General features: G+C 41.4%; 2 protein-coding genes across 6 annotated transcripts in view; both read left to right on the plus strand.

The window, feature by feature from the left end:
• The first annotated feature begins 59 nt into the window (after positions 1-59).
• On the plus strand, positions 60-20,540 carry scn4bb (sodium channel, voltage-gated, type IV, beta b). 4 transcript variants are annotated; one of them, XR_014876463.1, is made up of 8 exons: positions 61-218; positions 306-444; positions 691-945; positions 7,841-8,004; positions 8,107-8,326; positions 13,459-13,588; positions 13,732-19,872; positions 20,006-20,538. XR_014876463.1 is itself a non-coding variant. In XM_085174850.1 (6 exons), exons 2-6 carry the CDS (start codon positions 861-863, stop codon positions 13,826-13,828), a joined length of 696 nt encoding a protein of 231 aa, XP_085030976.1. In that variant the 5' UTR covers positions 61-444; positions 691-860; the 3' UTR covers positions 13,829-19,986. The 4 variants fall into 4 exon arrangements, 1 of the variants encoding a protein (XP_085030976.1); XR_014876462.1 differs by having other exon boundaries at positions 61-444; positions 13,732-18,034; positions 19,414-19,872; positions 20,006-20,515; XR_014876464.1 differs by having other exon boundaries at positions 60-444; positions 13,459-13,592; positions 13,739-19,872; positions 20,006-20,540.
• Positions 20,541-22,837: 2,297 nt separating this feature from the next.
• LOC146509667 (cell adhesion molecule DSCAML1-like) overlaps positions 22,838-24,698 on the plus strand; it is a 53,214-nt gene continuing 51,353 nt past the window's right edge. Inside the window, exon 1 of one of the 2 annotated variants that reach the window (XM_085174458.1) lies at positions 22,838-23,629. In XM_085174458.1, coding sequence (XP_085030584.1) covers positions 23,407-23,629 — 223 coding nt within the window. In that variant the 5' untranslated portion in view covers positions 22,838-23,406. The remainder of the gene's footprint in view (positions 23,630-24,698) is intronic. The other variant, XM_085174459.1, reaches the window with a different exon arrangement.

Raw genomic sequence — 24,698 nt, forward strand, 5'->3', positions numbered from 1 at the left:
ATGGGGGGGTGAATGAGACAAGGAGTTGTCTGGGGCATTGGAGGGGGGGGGGGGGGGGGTGCAGAAGTGAGGTAAGAGAGAGGTGGCATGCAGCCAACTGAGAGGACAGAGAAAAGTTGGGAGTTAGCCGGAGAGAAGAACAGGGAGATTTATCTTCACCGAGGCTGTGCTGAGGAGGGATAAGAGCCGCGGCGTTTTCCCTGGATGTCTGTCTCTCGGTACTTCCATTTTTTTGCTTACATCCCCCCTCTCTTATTTAATTGTCGCTCTTCTTGGCTGGCACTGCAATGTGGCTGTCTCTGCAGTGAAAGTGCTGCCTGGCAGATTCTCCTTGAGTGAACCCTGGTTGCGCAGTGAGTGCTGCTCTGCCTCCGTCCTGTCCACACTGACTCAGCTGTGCATGCAGTTGGTCAGCCCCTGAGTGAGCACCAGCTGCAGGAGCAGGTAGGCAGTGCTTAAACTGTGCTTATCATCAAGTCATGTTTCTTTTCACTCAGCATCCTTTATTTTTATTTATTTATTTATTTTAAAAAAAGGTTAATGTATGTGTAGGAGACTTGCATTTTCCGTGCACTAATATAACTTTTTACTGTACTGCCTGTGTGTTCATCGCGCCAGATTTTAGTTAATTAACCTTTTTCCTTCCTTCTTCTCACCCTCCTCCTCCTCTGCCCACTGTCTAACCGACAGTCCCTTCTAAAGGAGTGCTACCCTGAAACAGCTGCAGGTGCAACACTTGGAGTACAAGCATCCACAGAGCAGCTTCCTGATTTTTCCAGTGGATAGAGAGTATTCTCCTAGCTTTCGGGGCCAGTGTTGGATACTGCAGCATCATTTGTTTTGGAGCAGCTCTAGCAGCCATGGAGGTCCGGTGGATTGGGGTTGAACCCGTGAGGCTGGGCCCTCCACACACAACCTGTGGCCTGGTCTTCTCTTTGCTGCTTGGTAATGTCTGTCTTTATTTTTATGTCATATGATGTGTGCAGTGTTAGAAAGCTTAATCTTTTCCTCACATCTGTATTTATTCATGTGTTTAGGTAGAATAATGATGCTTTTGTATTTCTAGGTCTTATACTGACCTTCATCTCTGACCTATGCAGAGCACAACAATTTGTGTAAGAAATAAGAAACACTATGATTATTTTTGTTTGGGTTGTCCTTGTTTTTTTTGTTTGTTGTTTTTTTGCATGATGTTGCATTTTACATATTGCTCTGAGCTAGATGGAGTAGAAGTAGGACAGTAGGTGGAAGTCTTGTAAACTAACTGGTTTTGTTAAATTCATATGAGTCATAAAGTTTTGATGGCTTTTACAAGTAAGCACAAAGTAACAGTACAAGCCTGAGATTATTTATAACCAACAGATAGGTAATAATGTGGCTTGACACTTCAAATAATCATTCAGAGCTGTTACTTGATGCTGATACTTGTGCTTTGAAATACCCACATCCTTTTTAGAGTCATAACTTAATTTCTATTCATGCCTCTCTTGGGGCATCAGTGCAGCAAACACACATTAAACATTTAAAGCTCCCTTGTTTAAAACATCTTGTGTAGGAGATGTAGGCTGCAAGGTTCCCTTATTGTCCCAGTCCATTTCAAGTCCTGTAAGGTGCATAAAAATGAATCTATTGCAATAAATATCCTGTGTTCCCCACTTTTACCAAATTCTTTTCTTTGCATTGTGTTACATTCACACACAGGAACAGATGAGTCACTGTCACTGCCTGGCCAAGTTTTTCATAAACAGATCAGCGATTTTTCACAGGTGTTCTTTTTTTTTCTTTTTTACACTGTAAAAGAAACGTTCAAGAAACACGTGCGGAAACTGCACAATAGACCAAATCTGCAAATGCAGGTGGCCAGCAGCGAGAAAGATGCTACAGCAGTTAAACCATAGCTCAGGACAGTGATTATATTACAGGAGTACAGAATGATATTTGCCTTATGTAATGCATTTATTGTATGATGCACTGTAAGGTGCTTTAGAAGATGTGGCTAACAGCCTGAACAGAGAGAATAACAGTTTTATAGCCACATGTAGGATAAAGAGAGGCAGGTACTATGGAAAATAGATTTTATTTTATTTCTGAGTTATTATTACTATCTGAATTATGACTTAGACAAATCATCTTATGTCTTAAGCATTATGCCATTGATGGGCTTCATTTTTAGACAGTGTTTAGTCAGAGCCTTTAAAAGGTAGATGTCATTTTCATGGACGGTATGCGTCTTTATTTTACCTTCAAATAATGATCTGTTCTTGTCCCCACATAGCCCTCACAGTAGTTGGTGGTTTTTTGCATACATCGGTTAATAAAAAAAGAAGAAGAAGAAGAAAATGTTGACATATGTGGGTTAGAAACTGGAACACCAGTGTGCTACTTTTATCTGAAATACCAAGACTCACGAAACAAGTTTTAATGAACAGTTAGAACAAAGACACAAAGTACAGTAGTTGGATTTCGAAGAGAGCAGTAAATACCAGAAGGTTTTCAGTGTGTCAGGGATAAAACAGAAAGAAGATGGGTTTTTTTATTTCCTGATCTTGTGTGAGAGGTTCAGTATCTACACTGTTAGCAACAGTGTCCTTGTACTGGAAAATGTGTTAGTTAAGGACACACAGAGGGGCTAAAAGAATGAAAATAAAATCAAACAAATACTGTGAAAAAACTCTAGTGATAAAAGAATAAAATAAAACATGCACGCATGAGACTGCAGAGTGATTGTGCTGCTCTCTCATTACTCCTTTTCTGGGCTCGCTGGATTGCATATGAGCAGCTGAGGAAAGATTAGAAGGTGTGATTTCTTTTTTTGTCAGGGCAAGAGTGAGCTGAGAGTGAATCGATAGCATGCACACTTACAGTGCCCCTCCCCCGTCTTTTGCTGTGTCAGTTTGTGTTTCCTGTTCCTGCAAATGGTGCTTGTTAGATGTTGACCTTGAGCATGTTATGCACACAGTGTCCACAAACCACAGGGCAGAATCACAGGAATGTTAGAACGAGTGTAGAACATGTTACTACTCTCATGCAACTACTGATCATATAATAGGTCTGTGTTAGTGTTTCCCTGCATTAAATCTCCAACCTGCAAAGCACACTGTCAGCATGTACTTTACCTCACATCCTTCACAGGAAGCACTAAGCAAAAGGCACATTAGTGGTGTAGGCCAGAGAGAGAGAGAGGAGAGCTTCTGTCTGTCCTCGACCTGCTGAAATTATATACTGTAGCCATCTGCTGTCTGTGACCTTCACACAAAAGCAAGTGCTAAGTTCGAATGTCTTACAGTTGTGGTCTGAAGTTTACATACACTCATCACGGGCATGAACGTTAAGGTAATTTGAGGACTTTTATGATTTCTTCAAACTACATCTGTAATGACTTACAAAAAACAGGGATTGGGTGTTTTCTCCAATTCACACTGGGCCAGAAATATACATTTACTCACATAAAACATTCAGTAAGTGAGGTTGAAAGTTCTACACTGTTTTTGGTTTTTTTGGAGGGTTTTTTTGACAAAGCAAAGGCTTATTAACTACTCATGGTCATGACTGACTGCAACTGGAACATTGGAAGTCCAAGGTACCCAGTGAAGATCTCAGGAGAATTGTAGATTTACACACGTTGGGAAGGTCTCTTGTAGTTTTTTCAGATGTGTCACCACTTTGCTGAGGTCTGTTAGAAGTCCCAAACTGGCACCCTCAGATAAGAGGCAATTGGTTAAGAGGTCCAGGAACCACAGGGGCTCAAGCCTGCCATGAATGGAAAACTACTGGAACTCCAGCATCACTTTCCACAGTGAAGTGGGATTCCCATCATCTACTAAGCGGGCATCGACCAAGGAAGTAGATCGTGTGCCAAAATCAACACTCTAAAGCTCAGCTGAAATTTGCAGCAGCCCACCCCTGTTTTAAGGTCATTATAGACGTGCGCTGTCATTTCACTCTGATAAAAGAACAGTTCAAAGAAATTGTTAAAGGCCCCAAAATACCAGATCATGCATGTCCATGATGAGTGCATGTTAACGTTTGACCAAAACTGTATCAGGTATACATAAATTGAACATAAATAGATAAAAAAATAATTGAATTGAAATACGTAAAGTATAATCACAGCACACTCTGATGCTGATGGATGCTGATGGTCCTTGGTGTGCTGTTACAGTTTTCACAGCAAAGTCACAGCAAGGACATTATAGTGTTCTCTTACCAAGGGTTTGAATTGTTTAATGCTATGAATAGAAATAATATCTGTGGTGTTAAATATATTTTCATAAAATAAAAACTTAAGTGGTTGATAGGATAAATAATTTGTGATCCATGCCCATTACACGCAGTTCTAGTAAGCAGTGACTGTGTATATCTACTTAAAAATGGTACAAAATAATCTAAAAGGTGACTTTTCATTATTAATCATGCATCTCTTTTTACTGTACAAAAAAGTACAGAGCACAACATGTATTCTCCTGCCCATGAACATAAAAAGTTGAAGGTTTTCAAATCGGTTTTAGCATGATACTGAGGAAAATGTATCTGTGTTACTGACATTATAACATTTCTTACTGACAACTAAGATAAGAAATGTAAATGATGGGCTGACATTGTGGGAAATATCCCTTATTCACTTCCTTGTTTAAGTGCTACACTTATACCACATTTCTGATGAATATGAACTAAAATCCAACCATCAGTAATTCTTATTGCTGATGAATTTCTATATTACGCAAAATCAAACAAAATCTTGTCTTTTTCTTGACTTAAAAGCAGCGATGAACTAAAATCTACAGGAATTCACTGTTCCCAGGTCAAAAACACCCCAGCATGTAGCATCTATCTTATTTATTTACATGTGTTTTTCCCCAAATTAAACAAATAAGATGCTATGAGTCAGTGGAGGTTATCAAATCTATTTTACATTAATGTGCAAAAGACTTGAACCACATCCTTCTTCTTCTCATTTCTTTATATTACCCAAGCAAAATTGGTGCAGTGTTTTATTGAAAAGTGTAAACATAATGGAAATACAGTATATAGGCCAAAAACAGAGATTGTATGATACTCATGAGCTTGAAAGTCAATATTTGGTATGACCACCTTTATTCTTCAGCACAGCCTGACTTCTCATCGGCAGCTTTCTTCTCATTTCTTTAAGTATTCCTCAGGAATAGTTCTCCAGACTTCTTGAAGGACATTCAAAGCTCTTCTTTGGATGTTTATGCCGTCTGTTCTGTTCTCTGTCAAGATGATCCCACCCTGCTTCAGTAATGTTGAGGTGCAGTTCATGATTTATATTGTTAACCTGCATGTTTTTCTATTTATGTGTGCTTTTACTGCATCGGCAGTGTGTTTGGTATAATTGTTATTATTTCAGATGGTATTGCGTGAATCAAAATCAGACAGCGCTTTTCAGTTTTGATAAGATCACCAACACCGCTGGCTAAAATGAAATCCCAAACCATCACAGAGTCTCCCAGCCAGGGGGTGCAGATGGCATATTCTCACTGTACCTCCATCCTGACAACCTCCATACACAGTGTTGGGAAGGTTACTTTTAAAATGTATTCCATTACAGATTACAGAATACATGCCCCAAAATGCATTCTGTAACGTATTCCGTTATGTTACTCAATGAGAGTAACGTATTCTGAATACTTTGGATTACTTAATATATTATCATGCTGTTTACAACTACGTGAATGTACTATTGCTGTGATTTATTACTGTTACTGAAGGTCCGCGGCTCCGAACCGTAGTAAAGGGACCTCTGGCTAATACGTTAGGTTCTGTGTCGGGCTTGTAGCCAAAAACTAGCTTTACTTTGTTGTCTGGATCAACTTTGCTTGCGAGAGACAGAGAGAGGCGTTGAAAGGCTGCTCCAACGGAACTTATTGTTTTTGGAGGAAAACACGAACACGGTGTACAGTCGAGTCTTAATAGCTTACTTACCACTGCAGCCACTCTTCTTGGCTGCAGTGGTTATTATTATATTTACATGCTTCCAGCTCCCATTTTTCTCGATGACAACTTGTACTTTTCCTTTTTCTCCCTCCCTTGCTCACAGACACATAACGTGTATGGCAGTCCATTCTCCCTGCAGCACGGACTACACAGCCTATGATGCTACATTCTTTAGAGCTATACCTGTAGCATTTTGCCTATTAGCTTAGCACAACAACAACAAAAAGGCCTCTCTCACCCAGGAAACACGCAGAGAGCGTCACCCTGTAACCATGGCAACCGTAACGCTGCCGCCTGGAACAACAGAACGTAGCTGTCAAACAATACCCAAACAGTCCTGACCCGTGACAATATGAAACAAGGAAGTACCGCTGTAATGTAATCCATTTATTTCAACAAAGTAACTGTATTCTAAATACCACCTTTTTAAACGGTAACTGTAATGGAATACAGTTACTCATATTTTGTATTTTAAATACGTAACGGCGGTACATGTATTCCATTACTCCCCAACACTGTCTATACATATTAACAATGATTTGATCCAAGAAATTTGATTCCTCACTCTATATGACTTGTTTATTTTCAGTCCTGTTCTTGTGTAATTTGCCATAGCTCAGCCTTATATCCCTGTTTCCCATTAAGGATGGCTTCACAGCTCCAACACCATTGTGAAGTTTGCTGACGACACAGTGGTGTTGGGCGCCATCTCCAGCAACGATGAGGCGGCCTACATGGATGAAGTGAAGAATCTGGCATCATGGTGCCAGGACAACCATCTCCAGCTGAACGTTGGCAAGACCAAGGAGCTGGTGGTGGACTTCACAAGGAGTCAGCACAGAGACTACAAGCCCATTGTCATCAATGGAGCTCCCGTGGAGAGTGTACAGTCCTTCAAGTATCTCGGTGTCCACATCTCCTCAGACATGACATGGTCTGCCCACATTCAGGTCCAGACCAAAAAGGCTAGGCAGCGCCTGTACCACCTACAACAACTGAGGAAGTTCAGGGTCTCTCCAAAAATTCTCAGGGTTTTCTATACAGGCACTGTGGAGAGCATCCTCACACAGAACATCATATCCTGGTTTGGGAACAGCTGTGTTAAGGACCAAAAAGCTCTTCAGAGAGTGATCCGTACGGCAGAACGCTGCTGCAAGATTCCCCCGCTTCAGGACACTGAAGATACTGAAGGGCCCGTCCCATCATGGCAACAAACTGTTCCAACTTCTGCAATCCGGTAGAAGGTTCTGCATCATCCGGGCAAGGACAGAGAGACTCAAGAGGAGCTTCTATCCCCAAGCCATTTATAGATTCAACTAATCAAATTAGTTTTTATTCTCAGCTGTGTATAACAATGTGCCTAAAAATAAAATTTAAAATTGGTTCTTTTCTAAGTTTTCTGCCATGAATGGACACAACAATTGTTCATCCTTTTAGTTAGATACATATTTTATGCTTGAATAATTCAGAGGTCAGTGACAAAAACCATTCCTATGAAAATGGTTAGGTACAAGGACTGCACTAAAATCGAATAAAAAAAGCAACCAAAGAAAACCTTTGACCTTCAGAAAGCCTGGAGAAATATTGCTCAAGAGCATTTTAAAAATGACAAATAAAACAGACAACTTGAAACAAATATAAAGAAAGAGTTGTTTAAATGCTTTTTCCGAGCCTTGGTATCAACTAGTTGGTAGGTGTAGTTGTATATTTAACAAACAGATATGAAATTCCTGCCGTTCTTCTAATCTAACTCTCAGCAAGAAAGCAAATAACCAAGACAAAAAAAAATTATTACACCAGCATACAGACCTCACACTGTGGTACTGCACTGTAAGACTGGTGTATGTCCTATCGTCATGTTTTTTGCCATTCTTCTGCTTTTCAGGTGCGTGGTCTGCTCAGGCCCTTGAGATGTCTGTCGGGAAAATTCCCTTCCTTCAGGCAGTGAATGGGAGCACAGTTACTTTGCCGTGCACCTATGCCAGCTGTATTGGCATTGAAAATCTCTACTTCAACTGGCAATTCAATGACAACGGCACCATGCAAAAGGTAAAAACCTTCCACGTGATTCAAAGATTTCTGTTCGGTTTTTTCTAACTTGTGCAGTCGGCAGTAGTTTTGAGATGACTGATATCCTGCTGATCCCATCAGGTCTGTGAGTCAGTGATACCTTCAGAGGGGGTGGTGCCAGATGTGACTATATTCCGGGAGCGTGTGGAGTTTGTGGGGAAAAACCATCATAATAACGTCTCCATCTTGTTGTTGAACATCACCTTTGAGGATGGGGGACAGTACACGTGTTTTGGACGCAATCCCAAAGAGCACCACAAGAACCATAGTGCCATCTTCAACCTCATAGTGGTTGACGAGTGTGAGTGGTCATGGTCTATGACATATGCCACAGTGTCATCTAATTTATTTTTCTTTCATTACAAAGTTAAATATATCCTGTTAGATTTTAAGGACATCATTGTTAAACTGTAAACCAGCTTTTTTTCTGCACCATTGAACCAGTCATTTGAATGTTCATGCTGTCACACTGATATACACCAATCAGTGCATAACACCAACAACCACTGACAAGTGAAGTGAACAACACTGATCTCTTTATCATGGCAATGGTTAGTGGGTGGGCTATATTATAAAGCAAGTGAACAATTTGTTCTCAAAGTTTATGTGTTAGAAGCAGCAAAAATGAGAAAGCGCAAGAATTTGAGCAAGTTTGACAAGGGCCCAAATCTGGTGGCTGATCTGGTGTGTCAGAGCATCTCCAAAATTGCATCTCTTGTGGGGAGTTTCTGGTCTACAGTGGTCAGTATCTATCAAAATTGGTCCAAGGAAGGAAGAGTGGAAAGCCAGCAACTGGCTCATGGCTGGATTATGTGATCCAATCCAACGAATGAACTGCTGTAGTTCAAGTTGTAGAAAGTGTTAACATTGGTTCTGGTAGAAAGGTGTCAGAATACACACTGCATTCCAGTTTGTTTATATGGAGCTGCATAGCCACAGACCACCCAAAGCACCCATCCTGACACTAGTCCACCACCGAAAATGCCAGCAATGGACACATTAGCATCAGAACTAGACCACAGAGCAATGGAAGAAGGTGGCCTGGTATGATAAATCACATTTCCTTTATTATCACGTATGCATTGCTAACCTGGGGAACGCCTGGCACCAGGATGCACTATGGGAAGAAGCCAACCCAATGAAGGCACCGTGATGCTTTGTGCAATGTTCTGCTGGTAAACCTTGGGCCCTGCCATCTATATGACCACCGACCTAAGCACTGTTGGCGACGATGTGCTCCCTTTGATGGAAGCGGTAATCCCTGTGGACTCTTTCATTGGATATTGCGTTGCAAAACAAAACAAAAGGTTCAGGAGAGGTTTGAGGAGCAAAGCAATGAATTTGAGGTGTTGACTTGACCTCAAATTCCCCTGATCTAAATCCAGTTGAGCATGTGCTGGACAAACAAGTCAGATTCATGGAGACCCAAACTCACAACTTACAGGACTTCGAGAATCTGTTGCTAACATCTTGGTGTTAGATACTACTACTACTACTACTACTACTACTACTAACAATAATAATGATAATAATAATAATAATAATAATAATAATAATAATAATAATAATAATAATAATAATAATAATAACTTTATTTCCTCTCTGTGAATCGCTACCTTATCGTGGTGGAGGGGTTTGTGTGTCCCAGGGATCCCAGGGGCTATGTTATCTGGGGGCTTTTGCCCCCTGGTAGGGTTACCCATGGCAAATTGGTCCTGGGTGAGGGACCAGACAAAGAGCGATTCAGAAGACCCTTATGAAGACAACATCGAGGAAACAGTTTACCCTGCCCGGGATAGGGTTACCGGGGCCCCGCCCTGGAGCCATGCCCGGGGAGGGTGCCCCGGGGAGTGGAGGCCCTGGCGGACTGATCCCCGGCGGGTATTCTAATATCCCCTCGGCTAGCTGCCGGTACGGTGGGGTTTTTCCCGGTGGATGAGAGGCTTTGTTCCCTGCGCCTTAGGGTCGGGGAATGGGTCCTGACTGTCATCTGCGCTTATGCGCCGAGTGGCAGTTCAGAGTACCCAGCATTCTTAGAGTCCTTGGGTGGGGTGCTGGAAGGTGCTCCACCTGGAGACTCTGTTGTCCTGCTGGGAGACTTCAATGCTCACGTGGGTAACGACAGCGAGACCTGGAGGGGCGTGATTGGGAGGAACGGCCTCCCTGATCTGAACCCGAGCGGTGTTTTGTTATTGGACAAATCACAGTTTGGCCTTAACGAACACCTTGTTCGAACATAAGAGTGTCCATAAGTCCATGTGGCTCCAGGACGCTCTAGGCTGCAGGTCAATGATCGATTTTGTAATCGTATCACCAGACCTGCAACCATATGTTCTGGACACTTGGGTGAAGAGAGGGGCTGAGCTGTCAACTGATCACCACCTGGTGGTGAGTTGGATCAGGTGGCGGGGGAGGATGCTGGACAGACCCTGTGCACCTAAACGCGTAGTGAGGGTGTGCTGGGAACGTCTAACAGAGGCCCCAGTCCGCGAGATCTTCAAAGCACACCTCCGGCAGAGCTTCAACAGCATTCCGAGGCAGACTGGGGACATTGAGTCCGAATGGACCATGTTCAGCGTCTCCATTGCCGAAGCTGCTGCATTGAGCTGTGGCCGCAAGGTGGTTGGTGCCTGCCGTGGTGGTAATCCCCGAACCAAATGGTAGACACCAGAGGTGAAGGGAGCCACCAGGCTGAAGAAGGAGTCCTATTGGGCTTGGTTAGCCTGTGGGATTACAGAGGCAGCCGACAGGTATCGACAGGCCAAGCGGAATGCGGCTCGAGAAGTGGCTGAAGCAAAAACTCGGGTGTGGGAGGAGTTCGGAGAGGCCATGGAAAAAGACTTTCGGACTGCCTCGAAGAGATTCTTGCAAACCGTCAGGCGTCTCAGGAGGGGAAAGCAGTGCTCTACCTGCACTGTGTATAGTGCTGGCGGAGCGCTGCTGACGTCGACTGAGAAAATTGTCAGGCGGTGGAAGGAATACTTCGAGGACCTCCTTAATCCCACTGACACATCTTCCGAGGAGGAGCAGCAGAGTCTGGGGATGAGGAGAATGACCCGCCAATTTCCGGAGGCGAGGTCACTGAAGCAGTTAAACAACTCCTTGGTGGCAGAGCCCCTGGTGTTGATGAGGTCCGCCCCGAGTTCCTGAAGGCTCTGGACGTTGTAGGGCTGTCCTGGTTGACACGCCTCTACAATGTTGCGTGGAGATCAGGGCAGTACCCCTGGACTGGCAGGGGACTGGCAGGGGAGTTCCTGAAGGCTCTGGACGTTGTAGGGCTGTCCTGGTTGACACGCCTCTACAATGTTGCGTGGAGATCAGGGCAGTACCCCTGGACTGGCAGACCGGGGTGGTGGTCCCCATCTTTAAGAAGGGGGACTGGAGGGTGTGTTCCAACTACTGGGGGATCACACTCCTCAGCCTCCCTGGGAAAGTCTATGCCAGGGTGCTGGAAAGGAGAGTTCGTCCGCTAGTCGAACCTCAGATACAGGAGGAACAATGCGGTTTTCGTCCTGGTCGCGGAACACTGGACCAGCTCTTTATCCTCTCAAGGATACTTGAGGGTGCATGGGAGTTTGCCCAAGCAGTCTACATGTGTTTTGTGGACTTGGAGAAGGCATTCAACCGTGTCCCTCGGGGTGTCCTGTGGGAGGTGCTGCGGGAGGTGCTGCGGGAGTATGGGGTGTCTGGCCCATTGCTACGGGCCATTCAATCCTTATACAACCGTTGCAAGTGCTTGGTTCGCATTGCCGGCAATAAGTCGGACTTGTTCCCGGTGGGTTATGGCATCCGCCAGGGCTGCCCTTTGTCACCGATTCTGTTCATAATTTTTATGGACAGGATTTCTAGGCGCAGCCAAGTGGCGGGGGCTTTCACTTCGGTGGCCTCAGAATCTCATCTCTGCTTTTCGCGGATGATGTGGTTCTGTTGGCTTCATCGGGTGAAGGCCTCCAGCTCCCACTGGAACGGTTCGCAGGCGAGTGTGAAGCAGCGGAAATGAGGATCAGCACCTCCAAATCTGAGGCCATGGTTCTCAGCTGGAAAAGGGTGGAGTGCCCACTCCGGGTCGGGGATGAGTTCCTGCCCATCCCCAGAGTGGGCAGGAAGTGGAGGAGTTCAAGTATCTCGAGGTCTCGCTGGCCTCTCCCTTAGAGGTAGGGTGAGAAGTTCAGCCATCCGGGAGGGGCTCAGAGTAGAGCCACTGCTCCTCCACATCGAAAGGAGCCAGCTGAGGTGGTTCGGGCATCTGACAAGGATGCCTCCTGTGCGCCTCCTGGGTGAGGTGTTGCGGGCATGTCCCACCGGGAGGAGGCCCCGGGGCAGACCCAGGATACGCTGGAGAGATTATATCTCTCGGCTGGCCTGGGAACGCCTTGGCGTTCCCCCGGATAAGCTGGAAGAGGTGGCTGGGGAGAGGGAGGTCTGGGCTTCTCTGCTTAGGCTGCTGCCCCCGTGACCCGCCCCCGGATAAAGCGGATGAAGATGGATGGATGGATGGAATAACTTTATTTATAAAGCGCTTTCAAACAAAATGCTGTACCGCCATTTGACTGTACTATAGTCAAATAGCTACAGTACATTGTAACTCTATTGGAGTCCATGCCTCAAGGGGTCAGGACTGTTTTGGCAGCAAAAGGCAAATGACACAATGTTAGGCAGATAATGGTAAAGTTATGGTTGGTTGAGGCACGATGTGCCGGGAGTGCGCTGTTCTCCCCGGCTGTAGTGGGCCTCGTCCTCCCGCTAGCTTTGAGATGGTGGGTAATAGACGTCTCTGAAAACGTCGGAGCACTTTTGCAAATATGTGATGTCATGATAAACTGAGCAGATATTAGACATTTACACAGCTACATTTACACCTCAAAATATCTTAAAAGTTTATTTTGTGATCCACAAAGAGTAAAATTAAAACTAAACTTGTTGGAAACGAATTGGCTGGGCCGCGCTATGAATTCTGGGATAGGTTGGGTTACGAAGGATACACTGACTCGGCCTTCAAATGCAACCTGCGAAGTACGCAGTCTATTTTGCGAGATCCCGCAAAAGTTTTGCTACATCCCAAGTTAGTTTTGTGAGATCTCGCAAAAGTTCATCCTTATTTTTTTTTCTCCCATGTCCCTTGCGGGCCTCCTTAAAAAATAAATCAGGTCGCACATAAAATAAAACATATATTTGTGCCATTAAGAAAAAGAAATCCGGTGACATTTCATATATTTTTTATATATATTTAAAATATTTTTAAATGTATGTAATTTCATATTTACCTTTCACAGCTTTTTTTGTTATTCTAAGACTGATAAATGTAGAAGGAGCAAAAGTCACAAGATCAGCTAAAACAGGAGGTTACCCTGAGACAGACAACGCCCGAACAACATGTCATCATGTTTAGCTACCTTCATCAGTTTTTACCCGGTCATTTGCTAATGCCTGCAGTGAGGGAGGTGGACAACACGCTGACCATCATCATAGCTTCTGCTGTGGGTGGGGCCATCGCACTGCTGATGGGCTTCATGCTGCTCAAGAACTTCACTCTCTTTGTTCTCACCAAGCTTGAGGAGAAGAAGTAAGTTTTCTTATAAGCAATGATCTTTCACTAGATTACACAGTTGGTTAGATCAGCCAGTATACGTACATGCTGAGGATTTTCAGCTTTGAACTGTTGTGTGTATACAGCTTTAACACTGTCTCTTTTACCTCCAACTGCAGTAAGGAGTGCCTTGTAACTTCATCAGGGATCGACAACACAGAAAATGGCCTCTCAGGATCCAAAGCTGATTCAAAACCAACACCAAAAAAGAAATGAGACAGTGCATGTAAAAACAAGTGTATATAAATATGACAGTGCTCATATTTATATACCTTCTCTGGATATTTGTATATGCTCATGTGTTTGCGCACATGCAAATTCATTATGTTCAAGTTAAAAGCTTAACTCTGGTTGTGGCCTTCAGAGAGGGAAATTATATCAAATGTGTAAAGAGAAGTAACTGTCCAGATGATGTACAACAATGTTATTTAAAATGTGCACATCATTTTTGCATAACTGCATAATTTACATAAACAGTAGCAGATTAGAGATTAGATGAAACTTTATTAATCCCTCGGGTGGGTTCCTCCGGGAAATTCAGTTTCCAGTAGCACAGCACCGACAGAAGTTGCATGTTATAGAGTTGGAATACCAAATAAAGGGGAAACAACTAACACTTGACTTATTTAGGATATCCAGACACTAACTGAGCCTGATGAAATGTAACAAACAGGTAATATATTGAGGCTTGGTGGAACACATCAGAAATCTCAAATGATCATTATCCCCATGTTGTCTGTGGGTGGGTCAATTCAGACGTCACTGCTCCAGCAACAGCAGTGAAGGTTTGAGCTTAAATGGACTCAACAACACAATACAACATGAAGAAAGAAGATACTTTACAAAAGACTATGTATTTCAGGAACTTGAAATTAGTTTAAGTGATTAATTTCCTATTATTTTACGGGCCCTGTAAAACAAGACGTTTGAATAATTTCTTAAATGAATATTTGGGAATTCAATTCACAACTACAGTCTTAATCTGATACATTGTTACCAAGCTGTGAAAAAATAGTAATATATCTGTTGGCATAATTTTTTGTTGTTTTGTGTTTATACTTTGACCATTACGTATTATTTTATATACACAATTGATACCAAATTTAAATGTTGCTTTGTGTTATACGGCAGTATAGCATATAGCTATGTGAAAAAGAAAGTACGCCCTCTTTCAGTTCTATGTTTGTATATCAGGACATAACAACAACAACAACAACAATAATAATAGTAACAAATGTACTTAGTGTGTACACTAAGTAGTGTGTACACTAAGTACATGATTCATTAGCTTGTACAATCATATTTAACAGCAATAAATTGAAGAGGTCAGTGTCTCTCATGTTGTTTTTAGAGGAATTCTTTAGTCCACTGAGATGTGCAGGCATTCAGGCACTGTATGTCTGCACACCTCTACACTCCTAAGTACTACCTCAGCATTTTTGTTTCTTTTTCAGCCATTCTGTACATTGCATTACCCAATTTAGACCACGGCTTTAGCTGTCAGACAAATGGCTTCACATTTAACATCAAACTGACTCTAGAATATTTTTGTAATAAGAGGAGTTTGTGGTTGACTCCGTAACTGTGAGGTATCCAGGTCCTGTGGCTGAAATCAGCCAAATCACCACACCGCTACCACCACGTTTTACAGTTGGTGTGAGGTGTTTTTTGCTGATGTGCTGTGTTTGTGTGGTATTGTGCATTAAAGCCAAATGTCTCCACTTTGGCCTTGTTTGTCCAGAGGACATTGATCCAGAACTTCAGTGGTTTGTCAGATGCTATGTTATTTTTAGAGAGAAGGGACTGACATGTTCAGCCTTTTTTAAATTGGTGTGTCATTACCTTTAACATTTACATGCTAACTGAGACTGTAGAGCCAAAGATATAGCTCTTAAATTTGTTTCAGTTTCTCTGTGCACTGCATGGTCTGACCTTGGGGTGGGTTTTCTGGGATGTCCACCCCTGAATGCTCCTAATTGCAATATTAATTCCTAAAGATCCATTTTTTTTTTTTTTCATCACCTGAATTTACGTAATAAAATTCCTGTTAAGAACCAGATGGTTTGTTAACATGTCGTGTCATGGAAAACCTTAGAACTGAAAGAGGGTGTTCTTTCTTTTTTCGCATGACTGTACGTACTGTTGGCAAGTGCTTCTTGAAAGGATACTACTGGGTTCCTCTCTATAATATTTTAAGACTTACCTTATCATGTAAAGGCCCCTGAGATACCTGGAGCTATATTAATAAAACAAAAATGAACTAAACTGAATAAAGGGAAAGCAAATGCAGGTTGTTTTTTTTTTAACCACTCAGATAAAACCTTCAGTATATTGTTTTATAAAGAAAAATGAAAAAACAATTGATGTGCACATTTTATGACATCGTAAAATGAGGATGTGATGTAATGTACACAAGCAATACTGTGTGGGTCCATTGCTGAAGCGATTATTAACTGCTACCACAACCAGAGTTGAAAAAAAAAAATGTGACTGTTTTTCATCTGAAGTCAAAGAAACTTTCTTTGTTTAGGTGCTTGAAACAGGGAAAAAATGCAATATAATACAACTGGTCTGAACCGTCCTTTAACTAACACCAAATTCACTTACAACAGTAAATATATCTGTATAACCTTTTACACAACATTCAGATTGTCTGATTTATTCAAACAACTAACACAAAGACTGTATCGACATAATGCGGCAGGACTCAGCCCAGTTCTTCATCCTCTTTGCTTGATATAAAACACAGGTGCCTGTTAGTGCTTCTATGCTTGTCTGTCACTTAGGACGGCTACATGTGGTAAAGCAGTTTTTAAAAAATCAAAAACAAAAAGTAACACAACAAGCTTCTTAAAATAAAGGATAGACAATCCCCTGAAACATCCTCCCCCTCCTAAGGAAAATGAATGACCCCCAAATGCTGCTTTTAAGACAAATAACCAATGCATTTAAGCATGTGCAATATGGGCAAAGCCTTTAAAAGATGTTCCTTTGGAAATACATGTTCTGCTATACCAACACTGGTAGCATCAGCTCTGAGTTAGCTGTAAATTCCATTTTGTACCACGCTAACTTCATTGTGCTAACAGTCTGAGGTTAAGCACTACATATTCCCTCTGCTTAGTATGCGCCTGTTGAAATGGCTTTTCTAAGCACTGACAAACAATCATTTAGTTAGCGGTTTACTCTTTGCAATAAATAATTCTTACCCAGCGCACTGCTGAGAGAAAAACTGACTGGGTATCCATGCATGTGCACTCAGTAAACCACCCATAATAATGTGGGAATACAATTGGTTGGTCTGGATTTTCGCAGGTTGAGTAGAGGGGCTGTATGGCAGGGATAATCTGTTCAAGCAGGAATAAATGATTCTCACTGACTGTGCCAGACAGGTAAAGGGTGACCAGATCCCAACAAACTAAATGTGGGACAAGCTTGGTGTTTGCGTGGCACAAAGTGTGACATGTTAGCAATGCTGGGAGGCATTCAAATATTTGATATATTGAATATATATAAATCCAACTTTCTAACTCTCTTGCTCAGTAAATGCAAGAAAAATAAAAGGAAGCTGAAGTTTGGGGCTAAAAATGCTATGCAGTACTATTTAAAATGGGACATCTGTTCACCTGAGACAGGATGAACCAGGAGAAGAATTAATCAGCACCAGACTCAATGAAATAGTCATATAATATTTCCGGGGAGTGGCGTGTATGTGTGTCTGCCATCACCGTGGCGCTCCACATTTATAGGTAATCCTAGAGTGATCTATTCTCAATCCTAAATAACGTGACGGTTTGATGGCTTTCTGAAACTCACCCTTATGTTAATAATTATGTGCCTCTGGTCTTTTAGCAATGGCTCAAAGCAATATAGCTATTACAGTGCTATTCTAAAGATATAGATGTATGTTTCTGTGTATGTATTATCCATATGAGTGTTGGTTTTCCATTGTTCAGCTAAGTTAACCAAACAGATGGTTAAAGGCTGTTGTTGAACACTGATGATGATGATGGTTTTTTGATGGCAATCGATGGCAACAGATGAGTGTTACAGAAAAAAATATGCTTATTTGCTTGTCCTCCTGTGAGTAAAATGATAAAATTGGTATCACTCTTTCACAAAGCTACTACCACCAAGTCAGTTAGCTGAACTTACCTGGCTTTTTCCAAATGTGACAGCACCTCAAAAGCTTTATCAATTCTGATGAACACATGTGAGTGTTTGTATCAAAGCACTCATCTAACTCTCAGCAAGAGAACAAGCAAACCGATTTCTCATTCTCAATACCTTTGAAAAACATATTGCAAGTAAGCAAAGCGCTGGAAATATTATGGGCAATATTCATTTGATGTTCCAACTATGGTAAATTATTGTTTTGATTGCAAAAGTAAATCCACCTTAGAGTCAGATCTTAACTCCTAGGCCAGGGGTCTGCAACCTTTAACACCCAAAGAGCCACTTGGACCCGGTTTCCACGCAAAAGAAAACACTGGGAGCCGCAAATACTTTTTGAAATCTAAAATGAAGATAACACTGCATATATTGTTTTTTTACCTTTATGCTTTGTGTGAACAACTAAAGTAAGTAAGTAAAGTTTATTTATTAAGCGCTTTTCACAGAGAGGCAGTCACAAAGCGCTATACTCAAAGATTAAAATAAACAATACAATCAATAGACATTATACACAATGTAAAAGATCAAATGTAAATAATGTAAAGAATCTAAAATACGTAGATCAACAAAAGGCTTGTATGAACAGAAAAGTTTTTAACTGCTTTTTAAAAGAATCCACAGAGCAACTGAGGTGTGTTGCTTATAAAATCCATGAAGTGCTACAGAGAAAATTACATTTTATTTATGTAATTAACACATTTTGAACTCTTAAAGAAATATAACAAAAGGAAAGACACCCAGCTGAACTAAAATGATCCAGCAAACAAAAACTGTTGTGAGCTACCACCCTCATATCGCCTTTGGGCTTTTGGAGCCTTGACCTGACTTTTAAAAAGTAATTGGAAAAAAGCACTATGCTGCTAAAAAAGGAAAAATAGATATTTGCAAAATTCCGCCTAAATATGTATTTTACCTGGTTAATGTGTGTGGCGGGGCGTGGTCTGCAGCGCCGCTGGGAGGCGGACGCACCTGAGCTGCACCCGCAATCACGCCTCGCTGCCTTCAAGTCTGTGCTCTCTGTGCTGTTGTGTTGTCGGGCTGTGAGCTGAAAAGCTACAGCCGGCTGTATGCGTACAGCAACCGTGTGTGAAAATTGGTCAGTAAAGAGATGCTGAAAAGCATGTTCATGGAAACATCGTCGGGTCTGTCGTGATATGTTTACAATAAGACTTATGGTCCCGACCGCTGCGCACAGCATCTGCAAATCGGGGCTTTCATCTTTACGCAGGACTTTAAGCTGTCATCTGTGAGGCGTGAGCGGTGTTTGTTTTAACATAGTTCATGGTGGAGCTGCTGACATAATGTGGATCCGAAGATCCATAACTGGCCTACCTGGGGTCAAAAGTCTCGATAAATGCACGGCGTTTCGGCGGGTATACCGGCTTCCGCGAGTGTGACGCTTATTTTGAGCGGTGAAAAAATAATATAATATAATTTTATTTTTATATTTCAAAATCACAATAATCTTCCAATTTAGAACTACAAGTTAAAAAAAGAACTAAACAGAAATAAAATACACTTCAGCTAAATACTTCTAATTTATTTTCCCAAACCACCTGGAGCCGCAGTATAGGGACAAAAGAGTCGCATGCGGCTCCAGAGCCGCAGGTTGCCGACCCCTGTCCTAGGCTGTTGTTGTGACTTTGGAAACACGAAGGCAAAGTTGTGCAAGATCGTAAGTTTAAAAATATTTAATCGCAATAAATATATTTAATTGTAAAAGGGTGGATTTTCTCTGAGTGTAAAAGATCCACTTCTGTCAGATGTTGTTGGTTTTAAGGTTGTTGTTTTTTTCTTTTTCTTTTCTTTTATTATTGTGTCAATGAATTAATTAACTGAGGAAAATAAGCTTTAAGTGGATGTGCCCAAACAAGCTTTGGGTGAATGTAAGATGACAAGCGACTCTATGCAAATCACAACAGAACTGAATGTGAATTTGTTGTACTGTACCTTGGCTTAACTGTGACAGCTCTGTATGCAATACAATAGCAGGGGATGTCGTGGATCAGGGAGTTTTAATGATGGCCCTCATATGGATAAGAAGCAGAAAGCTCTACAATCCAATGGCACACGTTGTTGCTCTACATGTAAGTCGTATTAGACTTAGAGCTTATTTTGAAAGAAGTGCATGTTATGTTATATGACAAAAGCCCAAAGAGTAGACTTTAATGTAATGTATCTTTTTTAAAATTGCGTTTTTCTATTTCTTTTCCTTATAAGGATGTAGGGTGAATGGGGAACATCCAAAGGGGAGCACGGAGCTGACTGGAGCCCCTGTACTCGATCGGACCTCAGAAAACCTAAAGACTCAGAAAGTCATACTCAACCGCTGCTCTCAGTAGAAAAATACAGCCGTGATACTCTTGCTCGCCCTGAAATGATGTCCCCATTTCAACCTCTAATTCATGCATACCAACTCTTGATCTCTTTACTATAGAAAAATAAAGTTTTGGATATAAATCTGTCTCGTGCTGTTGGAAGTGATGCATCACTAAAGTAGATCTTTGACCTCACTGCCTCCTATTGGGCAGAGGGAAGAAGAACAATGAAAACTCACCATTTCTTACCCTAAAAAAAAAAATCAAAGATTTGAAGATGCAGCAGTGGCGTCTAAACACATGAATGGGGATGTGGATAGGAAATTCTCAGTGCATTGTGGGAAGTCCGCTAACAGCCCAAACCTATAGCAGCATAACTGAGGGATGGTCCAGGATCATCTGATGAAGTAGTAACTATACGTTTCATCAAAGAGGACAGCTTTAAACCTAATCTTAAAAGGGGGGCGAGTCTGCCTGTTTCACAGGAGGGCTCTGCCTCTCATTCTACTATTAGAAACTCTAGGAACCACAGGTAAGCCAGCAGCCTGTGACCAAAGTGCTCCACTGGGATAATATGACAGCAAAAGACATGATTGGACCTAATTATTCAAGACTTAGACAGATTTTAAATTCAGTTCTGGATTTAACAGCGAGCCAATGAAGAGAAGCCAAAATGGGAGAAATATGCTCCCATTTTCTAGTCCCTGTCAGTACTCTCAATGCAGTGATCTGGATCAAGTGACGGTTTATCAGGGGTCTTTTAGAAAAACCTAGTGTTACTGGAAGCCAAGGTAAAGCTATTCAGAGTAAGCATTTAGTTAAACACTGTGTTTCTGACATTTACAGTGCCACCTATAATAACTTTAATTTTCGAATAATTCAAAGTAAAGTGGAAGCAACAATATGTTTATATCCTTAAATTATCTTTTAATTTCTGCTTTAAGGGAACCTTTTTACATTCTGTGATTTTGATAGCTTTCTGGTCACAAAATGTGCTCTTAGCCTGTGGAACACCATTAAATCTACATAATGGTTGCATAAAACTGGATTAAGTTTTAAAAATTGTGTCACATTGAATTATGGGAAGTGTAGTATCTGGAGGTTTGTGGTGTAAAGGGTACAAACATTTTTAAATTTTCTCTCCAGACATTTTAAAGTTACAATGTCAGATGGCAGAAATTTTAAATAATAAGATGAACATACATGACCTGATCCCTCAGAGATGGTTCTATTTGTTGGTAACAGCAGAATAACATTTTAATAGCTTTGTTGTATTCTCTATATTCTATATTACTAATCCACACCTATTTATTATGTTTCTTGAAGGTGAGAATCACAGACACCCCACAAAGCAATATTAACACAGATCTGCACTTACAATACAATATTATTGGAGTTTTAACATTTTTCCAGTATGCAACAAAATTATATTTTATTTCAATGACATACATTGAGATTTATTGACTTTTTTCAACTGCAATTTATGCCCTTAAAGGACCTTGTTAGTATCTGTTTTATTGAATAAAATAAAGTTCAGTTATTTATTTCCTTCAACTAATAATAATAATAATTATTTTTATTATTGTTGTTGTTGTTGTTTAAACCATTTTTTGAAATTCTCGTTATCTTTTTATATATTAATTTTCCTTCTGTGCACAACTATAGTGGATTTTTAAATCAAACGATCAGTGGTTTTGCCAAAACAATATGTACTGATTGTTTAGGAATAACAGCCATCATTATACACACAGTTTTTACAAAGTCTCCTGCTTTCAGAGGCTCAAAAGTAACCGGTTAGCTGAGGCTTGGTCCTTCTTTCAAATTATATAATTAAAAGTATGAACTTGATTCCAAGGAACTTTTAATACCAGATCCAAAGATGTGCATATGTAAGTGAAGGAGGCCGAGAAGTTGCTAAAATAGTAAATCACTGTGATGAGATTTGCTCAAATTAGCCGTTTACATGTCTGATGTTAGTTCCACCAGCAGATGTCAGTAGTGACCTGCATGTGGAATTAAATGCTCAAACCTCGGGTCAGATCAGAGCACAGCAGCCTCTGCAGACTCAGGGAGGGGTGGAGAGGATACCGGCTGACAGACTTCTGTTAAAACAGGTTCAACACAGACTGTTTTAATGAGCGACTTCTGACCCCTTTAGTGTCAAACACGCATAGATGCACTTGTGCCACTTCTATCATAGGCTGTTTCCTGTTTTGGATGCTACTGCAACTTTTTTGAATGTGGAAACTGTTACTAACATTTAGGAGATGATTTATTATTATTCCAAAGACCTCCAAGTTGTATCGTCACATCACATCATCTGATTCACTTCATAGTGAAGGGCAAGTCTTAATGTTTACCTTAAAAACCCAGAATCAAAAACGAAAATAAAAACTTGATAATAGATTTTTTTTTTTTTTTTTTTTTTTTTTTTTTTTTTTTTTTTGTAATATGCGAAGTAAATTTGACACTCAGTAACATTTTTCACCGACTTTTTCTGAATTCGGTTCATTTTCTATTGGGTTTATTCATAAGTGTAGATCGTCGGTCTTTCTGTTGGCTCCTTGAATGCACACTGATGTGTAGCTCCAAACAGAGGATCACTTTTCAGATTCACCGCCCGAATCCACAGTGACTTTAAATATTCCATGAACTGGGAGTGTCCTGCAACTTGCCTCTCTCCATTCATTTCTGTGAACAGTGGAACTTCACATCGCGACACGGAGCGGAGTGAAAGGGGCGAAGCAGCGATGTAGGAACTTAATCACAATCCGCGAGGGCTTCGCTCAAACCTGTTATCCTTCATTTCATTTACCTGCGGCGCAGTCTAAAGTGTCATGCCCCACACCTTGCTACTACCTCCTCCTTTCTTTCAGTCTGCAGTGCATTTCTGTGCGCAAATGTCTACGCATATGCACGGCTCCGAAAGACAAAGAAAAAGAAATCAGTTGTGGCTTACTGACATCTGCAACGTCTCGGCCCTGTGATTAAAGCCTAAAGTGAAAGGAAAGCATAGTGACAGATTTCTACTCTCTAGGCGGCTTTTGTAGCTCCACATTGCGCAAAGAAAAGGCGATCACCAGGGGCGCACAGGTGGGTGCGCTCTCCAAAGGTGCCAACAGATCTGTGTGCGCAGCTCCACCGCTCAAACAGTGTGACAATTTGGACAAAACTGGTCCATAAAACACACTGTTCGCCTAAAACTAACCATCGGCTTAGCTGCAATCCATCGTTCCGCTGTGTTTGATCAGTATAGGGAGGATGGATTTGTATGCACTGTAGTCTTGGGAGGAGAGGAGGGACATGGGCGGGGCTGAGGCGCCTCTCGTTTCCCCTCCATGCTTAGCGGGGCAGCAGGGCTGGAGAGACCTCCGGGGAGCACAGTCGCCAGTCCAGCACGGAGACCCGCCTGGCCAAAAAAACGCGCCTCACACTTGCCAGGATTGCCAAATATTCCTGAAATATATACCTGCTATTTATGGCATGTGGCTTGTAACTTTACTCCTGCTGTACTCTCTCCAAGAAGGTAAGAGAAAAAAAGAAATGCTTGGGATATTTCACACCATTCATACTGAATGTTGGAGTTCTTCCTTCCTTCTTTCTTTTTTTTTTTTAAGTTGGATGAAATGTACTGAAGAGGATTACGATGCATGTGATGGTTTGGATGATTTGTGGCGTTTCCTTTTGGTGCATCATCGAGTATTTTGTAATGAGTAATTTGTTGAAAAAACAAAAGATCATTTAAATTAAAAAAATGCATAAAGCCTCCGCGCTGAGTAAGTAGAAAATGTGTGAAAGTAAAGGTGTGAAGTGCTTTTTTTCACCTGGATGTGTAGTGGTTTTATGCAGCGGACCCTGATCTCGCAGATGGTGCTGATAGCACGGATTGTTTTCGCATTACCAACTCCAGTTATGAATATGTAAAATGGCTGAATAGGGAGAATGAGGTGCAAATATAGAGGGAGGGTTGAGACAGAAATGAAAACATGGAGCGGCCTGCAATTACATAAATTGATTGGCAATTTTCGAACACATTCCCCTCAAAATGTTGCCCTCTTGTAAAGTTTTTTTTTTTTTTTGAAAGGGGTTGGATGCGCGTGATTTTTTAAATCTTGACGCTTTCATTGTGTAGCATTTGCTAATTGCAGCTGTTTTGATGGGCTGTATTTGACTGCGGGCGCTCGCTTTCTCTCTCTCTCTCTCTCTCTCTTTTTTAGGACGAGATTTTAAAGGGTATTAATGGATTTTCCTGTGTGATGACAAATTGTTCCCATTTTAAAATGGATGACAAATAAAAGGCCCATTCTCCTAGAATGGCCTTATTAGTTTAATAGGTCTCCACCCACATAAAGGCCATAATTAAGTGTATTCAGATTATGTTCCCCCTTATTTAATTTATTTGGTCCTTTTGAAAATTTCCCCATTTTTTAATTCTGGCTGAAAATGTAAAAAAAAAAAAAAACGGAGTTGCATTTGTTTAAATAGATTCGGGTTTTTTTCCTTTCTTCTTCAGTATATGCAGCAAATCCCTGACCCTATTGCAAAGTTGATCTTCTGCTATTGCATTGCATTATAATAATCCCGAACAAATCTGC

This window comes from Neolamprologus multifasciatus, chromosome 10 (assembly GCF_963576455.1).
Source record: "Neolamprologus multifasciatus chromosome 10, fNeoMul1.2, whole genome shotgun sequence".
Lineage (NCBI taxonomy): Eukaryota > Metazoa > Chordata > Actinopteri > Cichliformes > Cichlidae > Neolamprologus > Neolamprologus multifasciatus.